The 15,234-nt window shown below is 36.6% G+C and overlaps 1 protein-coding gene across 1 annotated transcript in view; it reads left to right on the top strand.

The window, feature by feature from the left end:
- LOC120076180 overlaps window positions 1-14,904 on the top strand; it is a 55,209-nt gene extending 40,305 nt beyond the window's left edge. Inside the window, exons 2-3 of the mRNA XM_039029946.1 lie at window positions 14,357-14,460; window positions 14,557-14,904. Coding sequence (XP_038885874.1) covers window positions 14,357-14,460; window positions 14,557-14,904 — 452 coding nt within the window. The remainder of the gene's footprint in view (window positions 1-14,356; window positions 14,461-14,556) is intronic.
- Window positions 14,905-15,234: the final 330 nt, after the last annotated feature.

The following is a 15,234-nucleotide window of genomic DNA, read 5'->3' as shown; positions in this document are numbered from 1 at the left end:
TCCGATCTCACCGAGATCAAAATACATATTGTACATTCAATACATACAGTTATGCAAACAAATCTTAATTAACGGCATGCTAAGAACAACATAAATAACACGGGAGAGAGTTCCATACCAGTTGAAGACGTTCTTCACACTTTGGAACTCCAATGCAGCGGAACCCTCTAAGCGATCTACCAATGCCTAGCGGAAACGTCGACTGCAGCAGCACGAACAACGCGAACTCATGACCACAACGGGGACAACACCACCACTAAAGAGCCCCGGATATCCTCGGAGTGAAAACCCAAAGGGTGGGCTTTGGTGAATTTGGTAGAGGAAGGAGGAAACACAAATTGTGTAGACGATAAGCAAGTGGGAGGGAAAAAGTCGCTATTGCATAGCAGAAATGCTTATCGTTTAGGAGGAGCTACACGATCGTGAAGGATTTACTGAACGATCGTTTAGGGAAAGGTACACGATCGTTTAGTAAAATTGGCACACTATACGATCATTTAGAGAAGCTATTCGATCGTGTAGGTGATAGTGTGCGATCGTTTAGCGAGGTGGATGATTGTTTAAGCGGAGAAAAGCTATCGTATAGTCTCTCGAAAACACTTAAGCGATTGTTCAACAATTCTCGAACGCGCGCTCTCCCACGAATACTTTGAACGATTGAACTCCGGGCGATCGATTGAACGATTCAAAATTGAAAACATTTTTCATTTTAACTCATCAGTTACCATAACTGACATTGCCCACTAACCGACGTCCGAACATGAATTTTGCCATAGTTATCTTATAATTAACCAATTAATTAATAAATAATATAATCATATTATATTTTTATCCTATAGTTTGATATCACATATCTACGATAGTGTTTTCTCCTCTACTTGATATAAATCATATTTATATCTAATTTCCTCCAAAATAATGTATCTCATACATTTAGCCAATTATATCATATATAATTAATAAGTCCAATTATATCATATATAATCAACTTCCTCTTGTCAATTTGAACTTTTCAAATTAACCCAAATACTGATTCTCGACTTTATCCAAGCTACCTAGGGGACCTAATGGACCTGTGGCTCGAAGGTCCAACGGTCCGTGAATAGTTGACTAAACTCTTTAGCCACAAGATCCACCATCCGTTAACCGTTAGGCATTCCACTAAAGACTAACAGCTGAACTCTTCTTACCACAGATATATTTCTATGTCTATCAGATATAACCAATCATGAGTACGATGACCCTTCACAGATGCTCGTAAGTACAACTAAGCTAAATTACCGTTTTGTCCCTGTAGTTACATCTCACTTCTTAAGTATCACTGATTCCTCTAATGAACAATACAACATAGTACAACTATGTGTGAACACCTCTCGGGCCAAAAGAAGGTGTGTGGTGACACATCGTTCAAGCTCCGGAATCAGCCCTTAAGGTAGGTTTGAATCTAGTTACCCCTGCCTCAGGGAAGGAGTGAATTCCATCTTGTGTAGCTGAGTTCCCAACTCCCAAATCAGACGAATCCTCAAAATGTTGAAATCGACGAAACTGGCCACTCGCACCCACTACAAATCAGAAGGATCGCCCTCAATGACAGGAGTTCTCAACTCACTCAGGATTGAGGTCATGTACTCTGCTCATCCTAGTGAAGTGAAGTCTCTGCCATGAACGGTGATAAGGAGACGTTAACACTTCGTGGTCAGGGTCTTATACAAACTCTTTGTATAGGACATCCCCGCTCGCATGTCCCCAACATGAATGATCAGGATCAGACCATCTGTGATAAGTCACAACACTTGTGACCATTCCACAAAGCAGGCCGCATCCGTAGTGTTACCAGGATAAGGTTTCCCTCCTATATCCATATACTACAGACCATTTTCGTTATCACTCAAGACATGATCCACTTGTATGTCATCACATACATACTTGAGTCACATACAGATAACCAGGGATTTTATGTTTATTGGTTTGTGGTAAAACAAAAAAAACAAGTAACTGAGCAAAATTACAAGATGTGAAGTAAATATCATATATTAACAACACAAGCGTTCGTACAAACGGTTTACAAACTATAGGACGCGAGACTTTAAGGCATCAACCCCAACAGAAAGGATGGTCGAACTCGGAAAGAAAGTTGACATACTGATGAAGGCAGTCGAAGAAAGGGATTATGAAATTACATCCCTCAAGAATCACATCAAAAGTCATGAAACTATTGAATCAATCATACATCTATAGTCAGGAATGATGACAAAGGGAAGACTGTTTAGCAATTGCAGAAGATGATTGCTAACTTCATCAAGGCTTAATATGGTAGACCTACTCAGACTTTTCTCTTATATTCTAAACTATATACAAAGAGGATTGACAATCTAAGAATGCCAAATGGATACTAGCCACCCAAGTTCAAACAGTTAGATGGGAAGGGCAACCCAAAGCAACATGTTGCTCATTAATCGAAACATGTGAAAATGCTGGTATGCGAGGAGAATTGATGGTGAAATAGTTCGTTTGAACTCTAAAGGGAAATGCCTTCGACTAGTACACCAACTTTGAACCAGGAACTATTGATAGTTGGGAGCAGCTTGAAAGAGAATTCCTCAATCGCTTCTACAGTAGTAGGCGTATCGTCAGCATGATAGAGCTCACTTCCACTAAACAGCGAAAAGGTGAGTTGATCATTAACTACATCAATCGTTGGAGAAAATTAAGCCTTGATTGCAAAGATAGATTAACTGAATTATTAGTAGTGGAAATGTGCACTCAAGGAATGCATTTGGGACTTTTATATGTTGGAGTGTATGCCTTAAAGTCTCGTAGTATTATGTTAGTTGAATCAATGGTTGAATGATTTTATATTACTTGTGATATAATCCATTAACTTATGATCCAAGGTTATCTAATGTAACTTAAACATGTATGTGGTGACATACAGGTGGATCATGTTTAAATGATAACCTAAATGGTCTGTAGTATATGGATAAGATTGGGTACCTTATTCAGATAACATTTATGATACGATCTGATTTGTAGTTGTTGTAAAGTACTACAAATGATCTGATCCTGATCATTCTTGTGCAGACATGTAAGCGGGGGTATCTTATATGGTAGAGTTTGTATAAAGACTAGACCACGAAATATTAAGTCTCTCTTTATAATGCTGTTGCTAAAAGAGACTTATATTTCACTAGGATGACCGTAGGTGACTTGACTTTAATCCTGAGTGAGTTGTAAATTCCTGCCTATGAGGGCGATTCTTTGATTTGTATGGGTGAGAGTAGCTAGATTTGCCAACTTAATAAGCCTACCATTTTGGGGATTCGTCTGATTGAGGAGTGATGCTTAATTTTATGAAGTGGAAATGTGGATGATATGTGTTAATGAAATTGCTTTATGCACTCAAGTTGCCTCAGCAGTATCCAAGTGTAAATTCCACTGAGTTTCCTGATAAGTCCAGGATCGAACTCAGGGACTTGTGAAAATAGGTCGCGTTGGTAATTTTTATGAAGAACTTTGTAGTAACCGGTAACTAGATTAATTGTTGGTTTTGTTGTTTGCGTTAATGAAAAATAAATAAATGCGGCGAAGTTTGAAAAGAGTTGGTAAACGGAAGATGCAATGAGTATGCGGTGAACAGTTTGAGAAGGGTTTCGGCCAACACTTCCTAGAATGCATTCATGCTTTGCGATCATGCAACATGCATACAATAGTAAACCACCTCTCGATGTGAATGCTACGGCTTCTAAGGCTAGAACACATGTGATATATGCGATAAGTATATAGAACCTACACATAAGCCTCTATTCTTATTTATGCGATGACAGGATAATGCACACACAAATAAGGCGACCACATAATATCATTCCCATCTCTAGGATGCATGCGATGCAAGTTGACAAACAGAGCTTATCTCTAAGTCCCCATCTCTTGTTTATGCAATTCTAATCTTGCTCTCTCGAGTCTAGATTCTAACCTAGCTCTCTCGAGACATTAGGTTCTTTCTTTAGACTCTCTCTCGAGTAACTCTAAAGGGTATTTTGCACTGCATAAAACAAGACAAACGCAAGCAATGAACTTCCTAGGTCATGTTAGCTTAGTTCTTCTCAACCCATTCGACTAGTTTAGCTACTCATGCGTGCTAAGAGAGTGAACAGATGTAGAAATAAAACTTCCATTGTATAAATATAAAAATGAAGTACAAAATAACAATGCAAGTATAGAATAAAGGGCTTGGTAGCAATCTCTTGCTGCCCAGTCTTTTACACTGTTTTCTACTCGTGCTCAAAAGATAATCTCGCTCTCACGAGAGTCGGCCTGCTCTCTGCTTCTTCCCCTCAAGGTTCTCTTTCGAGTTTCCCTGAGCGATCTCCGGTGCCACCACTCTTCTCTTACTCTGCCTTAAAATGAAAAGGAAAACTATGGACAGAGGTGTGAACTTGTGGAACAATGGATAGCTGAATTGGTTAACCCTTTTTCTAAAGAATGTCCTTGGTATTTATAGAGCATCCATGGTGAAAGACGGCTTATCTCTCATGATTGTACAGATGGGATGGCTTTAATTCCTGACTGATGCGCCGAATAATGGTCACTGAAAAGCTGAATGTACTTATGATTGTTATCGGCTGTCAACTTAATTCAAATTCGACTGTCATCAGCTTTCTGTCCCATTGCGATTATTTAGCCTTTCATTCAGATGCGCCCACCATGTTGCGCTGACAAAATTGCGGCAATCCTTCTCGGGCGAATGTTTGCGAACACGATCATCGCAAAGCCTTGCGATCTTGCATTGCGTCAATGCATATTCTACACAAAAATACAAAAATCAACTATTCTAATGCGATGAACGCATGCGACCACAATATTATAAAATTTATGCTTAATGGATGCAAGTTAACATATTTCATCAACGAAATCCAACATTGTTTAAAAACTTAGCACTATGATAACGTGCATTTCTGCCTGTTATCAAGGAACTGAGAATATAACTACACAAATAGGAATTCACCCATTCCCTATATTTAAGGTAAGAAGATAAATTGCTCCTTTAAGGGCTGATTTTAGGGCTTGAACAATGAGGCGTCTCACCCTCTCTTGCCCCGAGAAAGGTTCGTTCATAGATGGACTATGACTAATTGTTCATTAGAAGAATCAGTAGTACTTAAGAAATTAGATTTAACTACAGGGGTGGGTAATTTGACCCAGTTGTACTTAACAATTTGTGAAGGGTCAACACACTGATGATTGGTTATATATAATGGACACAGAAATATATCTATAGTGCGAAGAGTTCAACTGTCGGTCTTTAGTGAAGTGATCGACAGTTAATGAATGTTGATTAACTTGATTAAAAAAGTTTAATAAATTAATCTCATATTATTGGAGCTTCAATCTATGAGGACTGATGGGAATCAAATTAATTTTGATGTGATTTGAATTGTTCAAATTAATTAAAGAAAATTAATTGTATAAGATACAGTTAAATAATGTATATTGATACATTATATAATATAATGTATGTTGATACGTTATATAATTTTATGAGATAAATGAATATTTGAATATGATTCAAATATTAATTATATGAATATGATTCATATAAAATCTATATGTTAAAATTTAATGTGAATTTGATTCATATTAAATTTATATATAATTTTTATGAGAGAAATAAATATTTGAATATGATTCAAATATTAATTATATCAATATGATTCAAATAGGAATTATATGTTAAAATTAATATGAATATGATTCATATTAAATTTATATATTTTATTGCGAGGTGTTATAATTTGAATATGATTCAATTATTATTTATATGATTGTGATTCATATAAAAATTATAAGTTAAAAATAATATGAATTTGATCTATATTAATACCTTAGGTTATTTGAGAGAATAATTAACTATAGTTTATGTTATATGTGATATAACATATAGTTTAAATGTATATTAAGTGGTTAGTATGTATGTATATATATATATATATATATATATTAAATTCAAAATTTTGAATTTGAATTTACTAAAAAATAAAGGGGAGAGAGTTATAACTCTCTCACCCATTAATCCTCCCCTCCCCCCTCCTCCCCACATAACAAATGAAGAGAAAGAAAGTTCTCTCTCTATGTCTCTCTTTGGTTCTCCTTTTCTCTGTGAATTTTACAGAGAAGAAAAAACTTTCAATTCTCTTCTCCTCCCCTCACGCCAAGATTGAGTGCAAGCCTACACCTCCGCACAGTTCTCGTCCCCGAGAATAATAGGGAAAACCCCTTGGGGGTGTCCATTCTTGTTCATTGAGTTCGTAGATGCTGAGTTTGTGAGATCGGGAGAAGACGACTTGATTTGGAGAGGAACATAAAGAATTGGTCTTCAAAGGTAAATGATCTCTTGATCTATTCCTCTTCATTTTAACATTGTAGAAACCTAGGGTCCCCCCCATAACAAAAAGTTTCTGGCCACTACACAGAGAGAAAGCCAATCCTTCATCCAGTTCCTGAGCAAAGACCACTCAAGGAAGTCCCGGACTCTTTCTGTTGGAAATCAAATAATTAATCAGGAGCCACCTTTAAATCCGAAGATTTCATCTCTTGTTGAATGAGATAATGAAACTGCAAAGATAAGGAAGCGAAAGCTCACTCTACCAAGCCAAAATTCTAATGTCTCGTCATTGTGACCCCGAGGCTTGGTGTACATAGCAAGAACCCGCTCAAAGTGATGAGATCTTGTATGACTGAGATTGGCAAGGACCCTATAACCTCCACCACCTATCATTACTAAGGTAGAGAACCTTCCTAATGAATGGATATTTTTTACATATAGCCATCAGGCCATATGGATGATGGTAAGCAAGCAAACAACGAGCAGACATGGTATAAAAATCCATGCGTCCACCCTTGACGCAAAAGCGCTTAGCAAACTCAAATGCACCAGTGTCAAAAAGAAGAGATTTGTGAGTTTCAATTTGAACTCCTAATTTCAAAAATCAACTTCAGCAACTTGGGTATCAACGATGACAACTTATGCTTAGGTTTATGTTTTTCCATGGTTTCCATCACTCTGAATTCTGTGCGTTCTATAAAATGAAATTTAGAGCTTGATGCGTCTAATTACTTCCACCGTAGGGAATTTTGATCTCTTCATGTATATCCTACAAGGGATAAACCCCGCACCTTTGAAGAGTTGGCGACCTGAGCTCATGATATGGAACTAAGCATTTCTAATAGAGGAAGCAACGATTTACTGTGCCAAAAGTAAAGAAAGAAAAGAAAGAAGTGAAGAACATCCAAAAGCTATCGAAGGGTGCCACCAAAGAAGCCATGGTCGTTAATACGACCCCTTTAAAGTTTATCTCCAAGGAGAAAAAGATTGAGAAACGCCAAGATGGAGGGAGAAAAGATGCCCGACGTTGAAAGAGAGACAAGAAAAAGTCTATCCTTTTCTATATTTTGATCTGCCTGATATGTTAGAGCAACCACTAAAGAAATAACTCATTGAACTTCCTGAATGTAAATGACCTACAGAAATGGGGAGAGTAAATGATACCAATTATTGCAATATATCATCGAGTTGTCAGTCATCTAGTAGAAAAGTGATTCGTACTAAAGGAGTTAATTTTGAAGTTAGCACAAGAGAAAAAGATTGAGTTGAACCTCGATGATATGACACAAACAAATCTTGCCGCAGTAATGATTCATCCTGACATTCAACTACTTGCAATAAGGAGTTTGATCCAATTTGGATCTCTTGAGCTTGTTATTATATATTCTTCACTGAAGCCCCCACAAAAGATCGACTTCTAGAAAGTTAACTCCCAGAAAAAAGAGGAGCAAGTGGAAGATGTAGATGAAGGATGGATATTAGTAACTCCTTGGAAGATGCATAAACAAAAGTTTGTTCAAAAAGAACCTCATTCGTATTGAGACTATAAAAGGAAGAGTAAATCTCAAAGAAGAAAAGTAAGGAAGAATACGAGAAGACTTCGACTAGTCATCGAATAAAGTGAAGAGCTTCCTCGACCCCAATAAATTTGAAAAGGTTCTTTCCAAAGAGATTTCCAGTTGAAATTGTTTCATGCCACGTCATTAGTATGACTGAAGATGACGACACCCCTTCAAATTCTGCAGAAGCAATGACTAGGCTAGAGAAACTACCTTCTTTTAGCATAAATGATTTGTTGTCACTCCCACGGGAGACCAAGAATGCACTTGTCAAAATATTGAAGGCCGATGAAATTCCAACTACTTCTGAAACCCAAACAAGTACATGTGCTTCATGTTATATATCGATATCATTCACTGACGAAGATTTTCTAATTGGGTCAAAGCTCCATAATAGACCTTTATTTTTGTCGGGGTATGTTTGAGAGCAACAACTTAATCAAATCCTTATCGATAATGGCTCAGTTGTCAACATACTGCCAAAATCAATCATGAATCAATTGGATATTTCGATGGGAGAGTTTTCAGGTAGTAAACTAGTGACTCAAGGCTTCAATCAAATAGTGCAACGAGCGGTAGGCACAATTCATCTAGAAATCACCATAAGGGATTTGCAAGCAAGCATCATATTTCACATGATTGATGCAAGAACCACCTACTGGGTGTTGCTAGGGCGTCCCTGGATTCACAAAAATAGAGCAGTAACCTCCACGCTCCACCAGTGTTTTAAATTCTATCAACAAGGCGTCAAGAAAGTTGATGCTGAATCGAAGCCATTTTTAGAGGTTGAATCTTACTTTGCTGATGCAAAGTTTTATCTAAAAAGTGATAATATCAATGAAGTTATAACGACAAAGATTCCAGTGGCCAAAGGCACTTATAAGCCCAAGCAACAAACGTTCACAACAACGAAGTCAAATGAAGTAGATGCTTTCAACAACTGAGGAAATGATGAACCAGCCACCCAAATCAAGTACGAGGTGTTAAAGAATGAAAAGACGATAAACCCACAAGAAAAAGTATCAAATCTTCCTTTCCTACGCTACGTTCCTCTTTCTCGACGCAAGAAAGATGAATCAACATTTGCAGACTGTTAAAAAAATCTGACGATTGGAGACGTCGAAATTTAGAAAGAAAGCTTCACCACACAACTTACAAAGATGGATAAAGAATAAGTAAAAGAGGCTGAGAAAGATGAAAACAATTCTTCCAGAGAAATGAACAAAAGATGGCTTCGATCCAAATACATATAAGCTACTGACAAAGGCAGGATATGACTTTACAACTCGCACCGAGCTTAAAGCCTAAAAATATTTTATGAAAGGCCCAAGCTTTCCCCGAAACAAAAGAAGCTTCATGAACAAGGATGTTCTATACTTAGTTAGGTCTAGACTTGGATATAAGTCCTTTGGACCAATTCGCATAACTGGAAAAGGGAAAGCAAAAGTTGTAGACACGTGTCACATTACCATAGAGGAGAGCCACAATTCTAAAGATGAGGAGAGAAGCAAAATTCAGAGGACTGTTGTACTCAGTCACATTACTCTTTCGACGACACGTTCTTCGATTTTTCAAAGGCTAAGCACACCTGCAGTTGAAGATGAAAATCAATAACTTCTGAATCCACTCGACTTTTAGCCTTTCGAAGGCTAAATGCAAACTCAAATAAGATAAATAGTGTGTGTTTGACTTCAAAGATTAAGTGTGACCACAAAGAAGCCAGAAGCAATCTCCCATAGCGGTCTCAAGAAAAGAATGTGAGGTGAAAAGTGAAAAAAAATTCGCAGTGCTATTCCCTCAAGAATAAAAAGGATCTGCTTGTTTCCGTAAATACAGAAGGCTCATTAAAAATAAAACAACACGATGTCCTTATCACTCAATCTAGAGAGAACGATTCAGATGATGGAGAAGATGCGACAATTTGTTGCCATGTCACAATAGAAGAAGCATCAGATTCTAACGAAATTGAAAAGGACACGGAAGAAGCTCTTTTATAACTTGAGGATGGTGGACAATCAATAGTTGACGAGCTGAAGAAAGTCAACCTGGGAACGATAGAAGAGCCTTGTCCAACCTTCATAAGTGCACAAATTACTAATGATGAACAAAAGGAATATCTGAGCTTAGTCACGACATATAAAGATGTCTATGCTTGGTTGTATAAAAAAATGCCTAGGCCAGACTCAAAAGAGTCGATCACCTAGCAATTAATTCAAGGTATCGACTAATGAAGCAAGCTTCGACGCTTTCAACTAGAACTAATTCCCTAAATTGAAAAGGATGTTAACAAGCTAATAGAGGCTGGATTTGTACGTGAAATCAAGTACCCAACATGGATAGCCAACATTGTTCCCGTAAGAAAAAGGATGGTCAACTACGTGTTCGCGTGGATTTTTGTGACCTAAATTATGCGTGCCCAAAAGATGACTTTCCCTTGCCTATCACAAAAATTATAGTGGATGCCACCATAGGGCATGAAGCTCTATCTTTCATGGATGGATCATCAGGATCTTTGATGATATGCTACATAAACACGTTGAATGTTACGTCGATGACCTTGTAGTGAAGTCTATGAAGCAGCATGGCAACCTAAAGGACTTGAAGCTTGTCATTGATCATCTAAGGAAATATTCATTAAGAATTAACCCTCTTAAATGTGTGTTTGGCATGACTTCAGGAAAGTTTCTTTAGTTTGTTGTAAGGTAGCGTAGAATCGAAATCGATCAATTTAAAATCGATGCTATCCAGAAGATGTCAAGTCCAAGAAACCCGCACGAGTTTAGAAGTCTTCAAGATCACTTGGCCTACATTAGAAGATTTATATCTAACCTTGCAGGATAATGCCAATTATTTCAAACATTAATGAGGAAGGATACAACCTTTTAATAGGATTAAACCTACCAAACTGCATTTAACAGCATAAAGAAGTATTTGTTCAACCTTTCGGTCTTGAGCACGCCTACAACTGGAAGACCATTGATATTATATATTGCCACTCAAGAAAGATTACTTGAAGCACTACTTACATAAGAAAAGGAGAAGGGCAAGAAATGTGCACTCTATTATTTAAGTAGAACTTTGACCAGAGCTGAGTTGAATTATTGTCCAATTGAGAAGTTGTCTCTCGCCTTGTTCTTTTGTAATAAATAAGTTGAGACATTATATGCAAACCTTCATTGTGAATTTGGTGGCAAAGGCCGACCTTATCATATATATCTTATCCAGGCTAGTCATCTTAGGATGCCTCACTAAATGGGCAATTATACTTCAAAATTGTTGGGGTTGATGCCCTAGGGTCTTATAGTTTGTAAAACCTTATATGAACAAACATTTCAGTGATTTATAATATTTGATATTTTATTCACTATGTCTATGAAATATATGATATTTTAGTTCCATTAACCACAAACCAATTCCATTAACCACAAACCAATAAACTAACATCTATGGTTATCGTTGTAACTTAAACATGTATGTGGAAACATACAAGTGGATCATGTTTAAGTGATAATCTAAATGGTCTATAGTATATGGATAAGGCTGGGTACCTTATCCTGGTGACATTACGAGTATGACTCACTTTGTAGGTGTTACAAATGTTGTAAAGTGCTACAAATGATCTGATCCTGATCATTCATGTATTACACATGTGAGCGGGGATATTCTATACAAAGAAATTTGTATAAGACCGGACCACAAAATTTTTAGTCTCGTTATATAACGCCGTTCATAATAGAGACTTTCATTTCATTAGGATGACCATAAGTAACATGACCTTAATCCCGAGTGAGTTGTGAACTCCTGCCTATGAGGGCGGTTCTTTGATTTGTAAGGGTGAGAGTGGTCAGATCACCGATTAAACAAGCCTACCATTTTAGAGATTTGTCTGATTGGGGAACTGGGAACTCAACTACACAAGATGAAATTCACTCCTTTCCCGAAGCAGGGGTAAGTAGATAAATTGCTCCCTTAAGGGCTAATTCCAGGTCTTGAACAATGTGGCGCCACACCCTCTCTTGGCCAGAGAGGGGTTTAGTCATAGTGGGACTATGATCTATTGTTCATTTGAGGGATTAGTGGTACTTAAGGAGTTAGATGTAATTATAGGGAAAAAAAGGTAATTTGACCCAGCTGTACTTACGAGCAATTTGTGAAGGGACATCGTACTGTTGATTGGTTATATCCAATGGACACAGAAATATATTTGTAGTGCGAAGAGTGTAGCTGTCGATCTTTAGTAGAGTGCTCGACAGTTAATAGATGGTGGATTTTGTAATTAAAGAGTTTAATTATTTATTCACGTACCGTTGGAGCTTCAAGCTACATATCCATAAGGTCCCTTTGGTAGCTTAAAGAATTTAGTTGAGAATCAGTTTTCGGGTTAATTTGAAATGTTCAAATTAATAAGAGGGAATTTAATTATATATGATATAATTAAATTAATTCAATTATATATGATATAATTGACATAATGTATTTGATACATTATAGTTTGATTGGAGGAACAAATATTTGAATATGATTCAAATATATTTTCTATGAATAAGATTCATAGTTGTTAAATTTAATATAAATATAATTTATATTAAATGCCATAAAATAGAGAAAAAGAACTATGGTTTATATATTATATATGATGCAATATTAAAACTATAGGTTATAAATATAATATGATAAGTTGGTTATCATATTTATTTATATTATTAATTATTTGATAATTAATTCCATTTTGCTCTCTAACCACCCTTAGTGGGAAGTTAATAAGTTTTATGGTAAAATTGAGATAAATGAAATATGATTTTATTATTCCATGGGACTAAGAGTTAAACGATTGAGTATCTATACAATCAACCTTGAGAGCCTATGCGATAGACTCTGTACACTAAATGATTGAAGAAAATCCTATGTGATAGAGTTGTTCTTGCTTCAATCGTCTTCCTCTTCCAAACCTCAATCTTCCCTTAACTAAAATAGCTAGAGCCTACCGCTCCTGCGTTCTTATACCGAGAATACCAAGGTCACCAAGTGATTGTGTCCTCTTTTGGTTCGAGAGTTTTGTTGTTGTTTGCTGCTGTTTGGAGTGTTCGTGACTGGTTCGAAGTGTTCATCCAAATCGAGAGATTTACTTGAAGAAATGTTCTTCAAAGATATATTCTCTAAACCCTTGTTTCTTGTTAGAAAGCATGCTATAATTTAGTTTTATGCATAATCTGTCTTGTTTACTGTAAATATTTGCGTTCAATCGAAATGAGATTTGGATGATCTACTTCCGCTCAAAGGTTCTCTGTCAAAAGAGTTCCTTCAAATATGATATTGTTTATATACCTCAAAAAGCAGTGAAAGGTCAAGCATTGACAAATTTCCTGGTTGATCATCCGATCCCATCAAATTGGAAATTATGTGAAGACTTGCCCGATGAAGATGTACTTTATGTCAAAAGCATGAAGCCTTGGACTATGTACTTTGATGGCGCAACACGAAGAAGTGGGCAGACGTCGGTGTTGTCTTCATTTCTCCTCAGAAGCACATGTTTTCGTATAGCTTCACACGAAGTGAGTTATGTTTGAATAACATTGCTGAACACCAAGCACTCATCATTGGCTTACAAATGGCTCTAGAGATCGGGATAAGATACATGGAAGTACACAATGATTCAAAGTTAATTATGATGTGAAACATAAAGATTTAAAACCTTACTTCATTTATGCCAGGAGATTGATGGATAAGTTCGGAGGCGTAATACTAGAACATATACCGAGATCATAAAATAAGAGAGCAGATGCACTAGTAAATTTAGCCACTGCTCTAATGATTTTGGATGATGTACCTATAAACATCTCTCTTTGTCAAAAGTGGATTGTTCTACCAATCGAGGATCAATATGAAGAGATTGATATGATATCTGTTTATGTGATCGAAGAAGAAGACTGACATCACCCAACTCGAACACAGAAGGTTTCCCACTGATCTTACTTTACCAACGCTCATATGAAGGCCTATTTCTTTGATGCTTAGGAAAAGAATAATCAATAAAAACCATAGAAGAAGCACATTCAGGTATCTGCGGTGTTCACTAGTCTAGGTCAAAGCTCCAACATCAATTAAAAAGAATGGGTTACTATTGGCTCACCATGAACCACAGCTTAATGCATTATGGAAAGCGTTGTGAAGCTTGTCAGTTCCATGCAAATTTTATTCATCAATCACCAAAGTCTCTTCATGGTCTTTGAAGTTTGGCGACTCGACCTAGCTGGACATGTAACAACGAGACACTCTTATATTCTTACAGGGATTGATTATTTTTCAAGGTGGGTTGAAGTTGTGCCTCTAAGGGAAGAAAAAAAAGGAAAACGTTGTAAACTTTGTCCGAACCATATCATTTACCCATATGACATTCCTCATCGTATTGTGACAGATAATGGAAGACAATTTGCTAACGCTCTAATGGATAAATTATGTGAGAAGTTTAACTTCAAGCAGTATAAGTCTTCTATGTACAATGTAGCAGCAAATGGATTGGTAGAGGCATTCAACAAAACTCTATGTTTTCTACTGAAGAATGTGGTCTCTAAGACAAATAGGGATTGACAAGAAAGAATCAGTAAAATATTGTAGGATTATCGAACCACTCATCGTACTCCTATGGGAGTCATGCCATATTCTCTTACTTATGGAGTGGAAGCTATTCTCCCGTTAGAGAGAGAGATTCCATCACTAAGGATGACAGTCCAAAAAGGGTTGACTACTGAAGACAATGCTAAGTTATGCCTTCAAGAGTTAGAAGCAGATGATGAAAATAGACTCACGGCACAACGGGCATTGGAATGTTATCAAGCACGAATGTCCAAAGTTTTTTATAAGCATGTGAAGCCTCGGTCATTTCAGGTTGACGATCTGGTACTTGCTGTAAGAAGACCTATTATCACAGCGAGACCTACCGGGAATAAGTTCACGCCTAAATAGGATGGAACCTACATCGTCAAAGAAGTCTACACAAATGGAGCTTACAAGATCGTTGATCAAGATGGAATGAGAATCGGCCCAATCAACAGAAAGTTTCTTAAGGAATTTTATGCTCAAAATATGTATATAAAAAAATCCTTATCATAAGAGTAGAAATTGCATATTGCCCATGAGCTTAAAAGGTGAATGACAAAAAAAAAAAAAAAAAAAAAAAAAAAAAAAAAAAAAAAAAAAAAAAAAGAAAAAAGAAAAAGAAAAAGAAAAGAAAGAAAGAAAGAAAGAGAACGAAATTTGTATTGAACTACATCAAGACTTGATCCCATTATCATA

The sequence above is a fragment of the Benincasa hispida genome, chromosome 4 (assembly GCF_009727055.1).
Source record: "Benincasa hispida cultivar B227 chromosome 4, ASM972705v1, whole genome shotgun sequence".
Taxonomy (NCBI): domain Eukaryota; kingdom Viridiplantae; phylum Streptophyta; class Magnoliopsida; order Cucurbitales; family Cucurbitaceae; genus Benincasa; species Benincasa hispida.
This window is presented reverse-complemented; position numbering and strand designations above follow the sequence as displayed.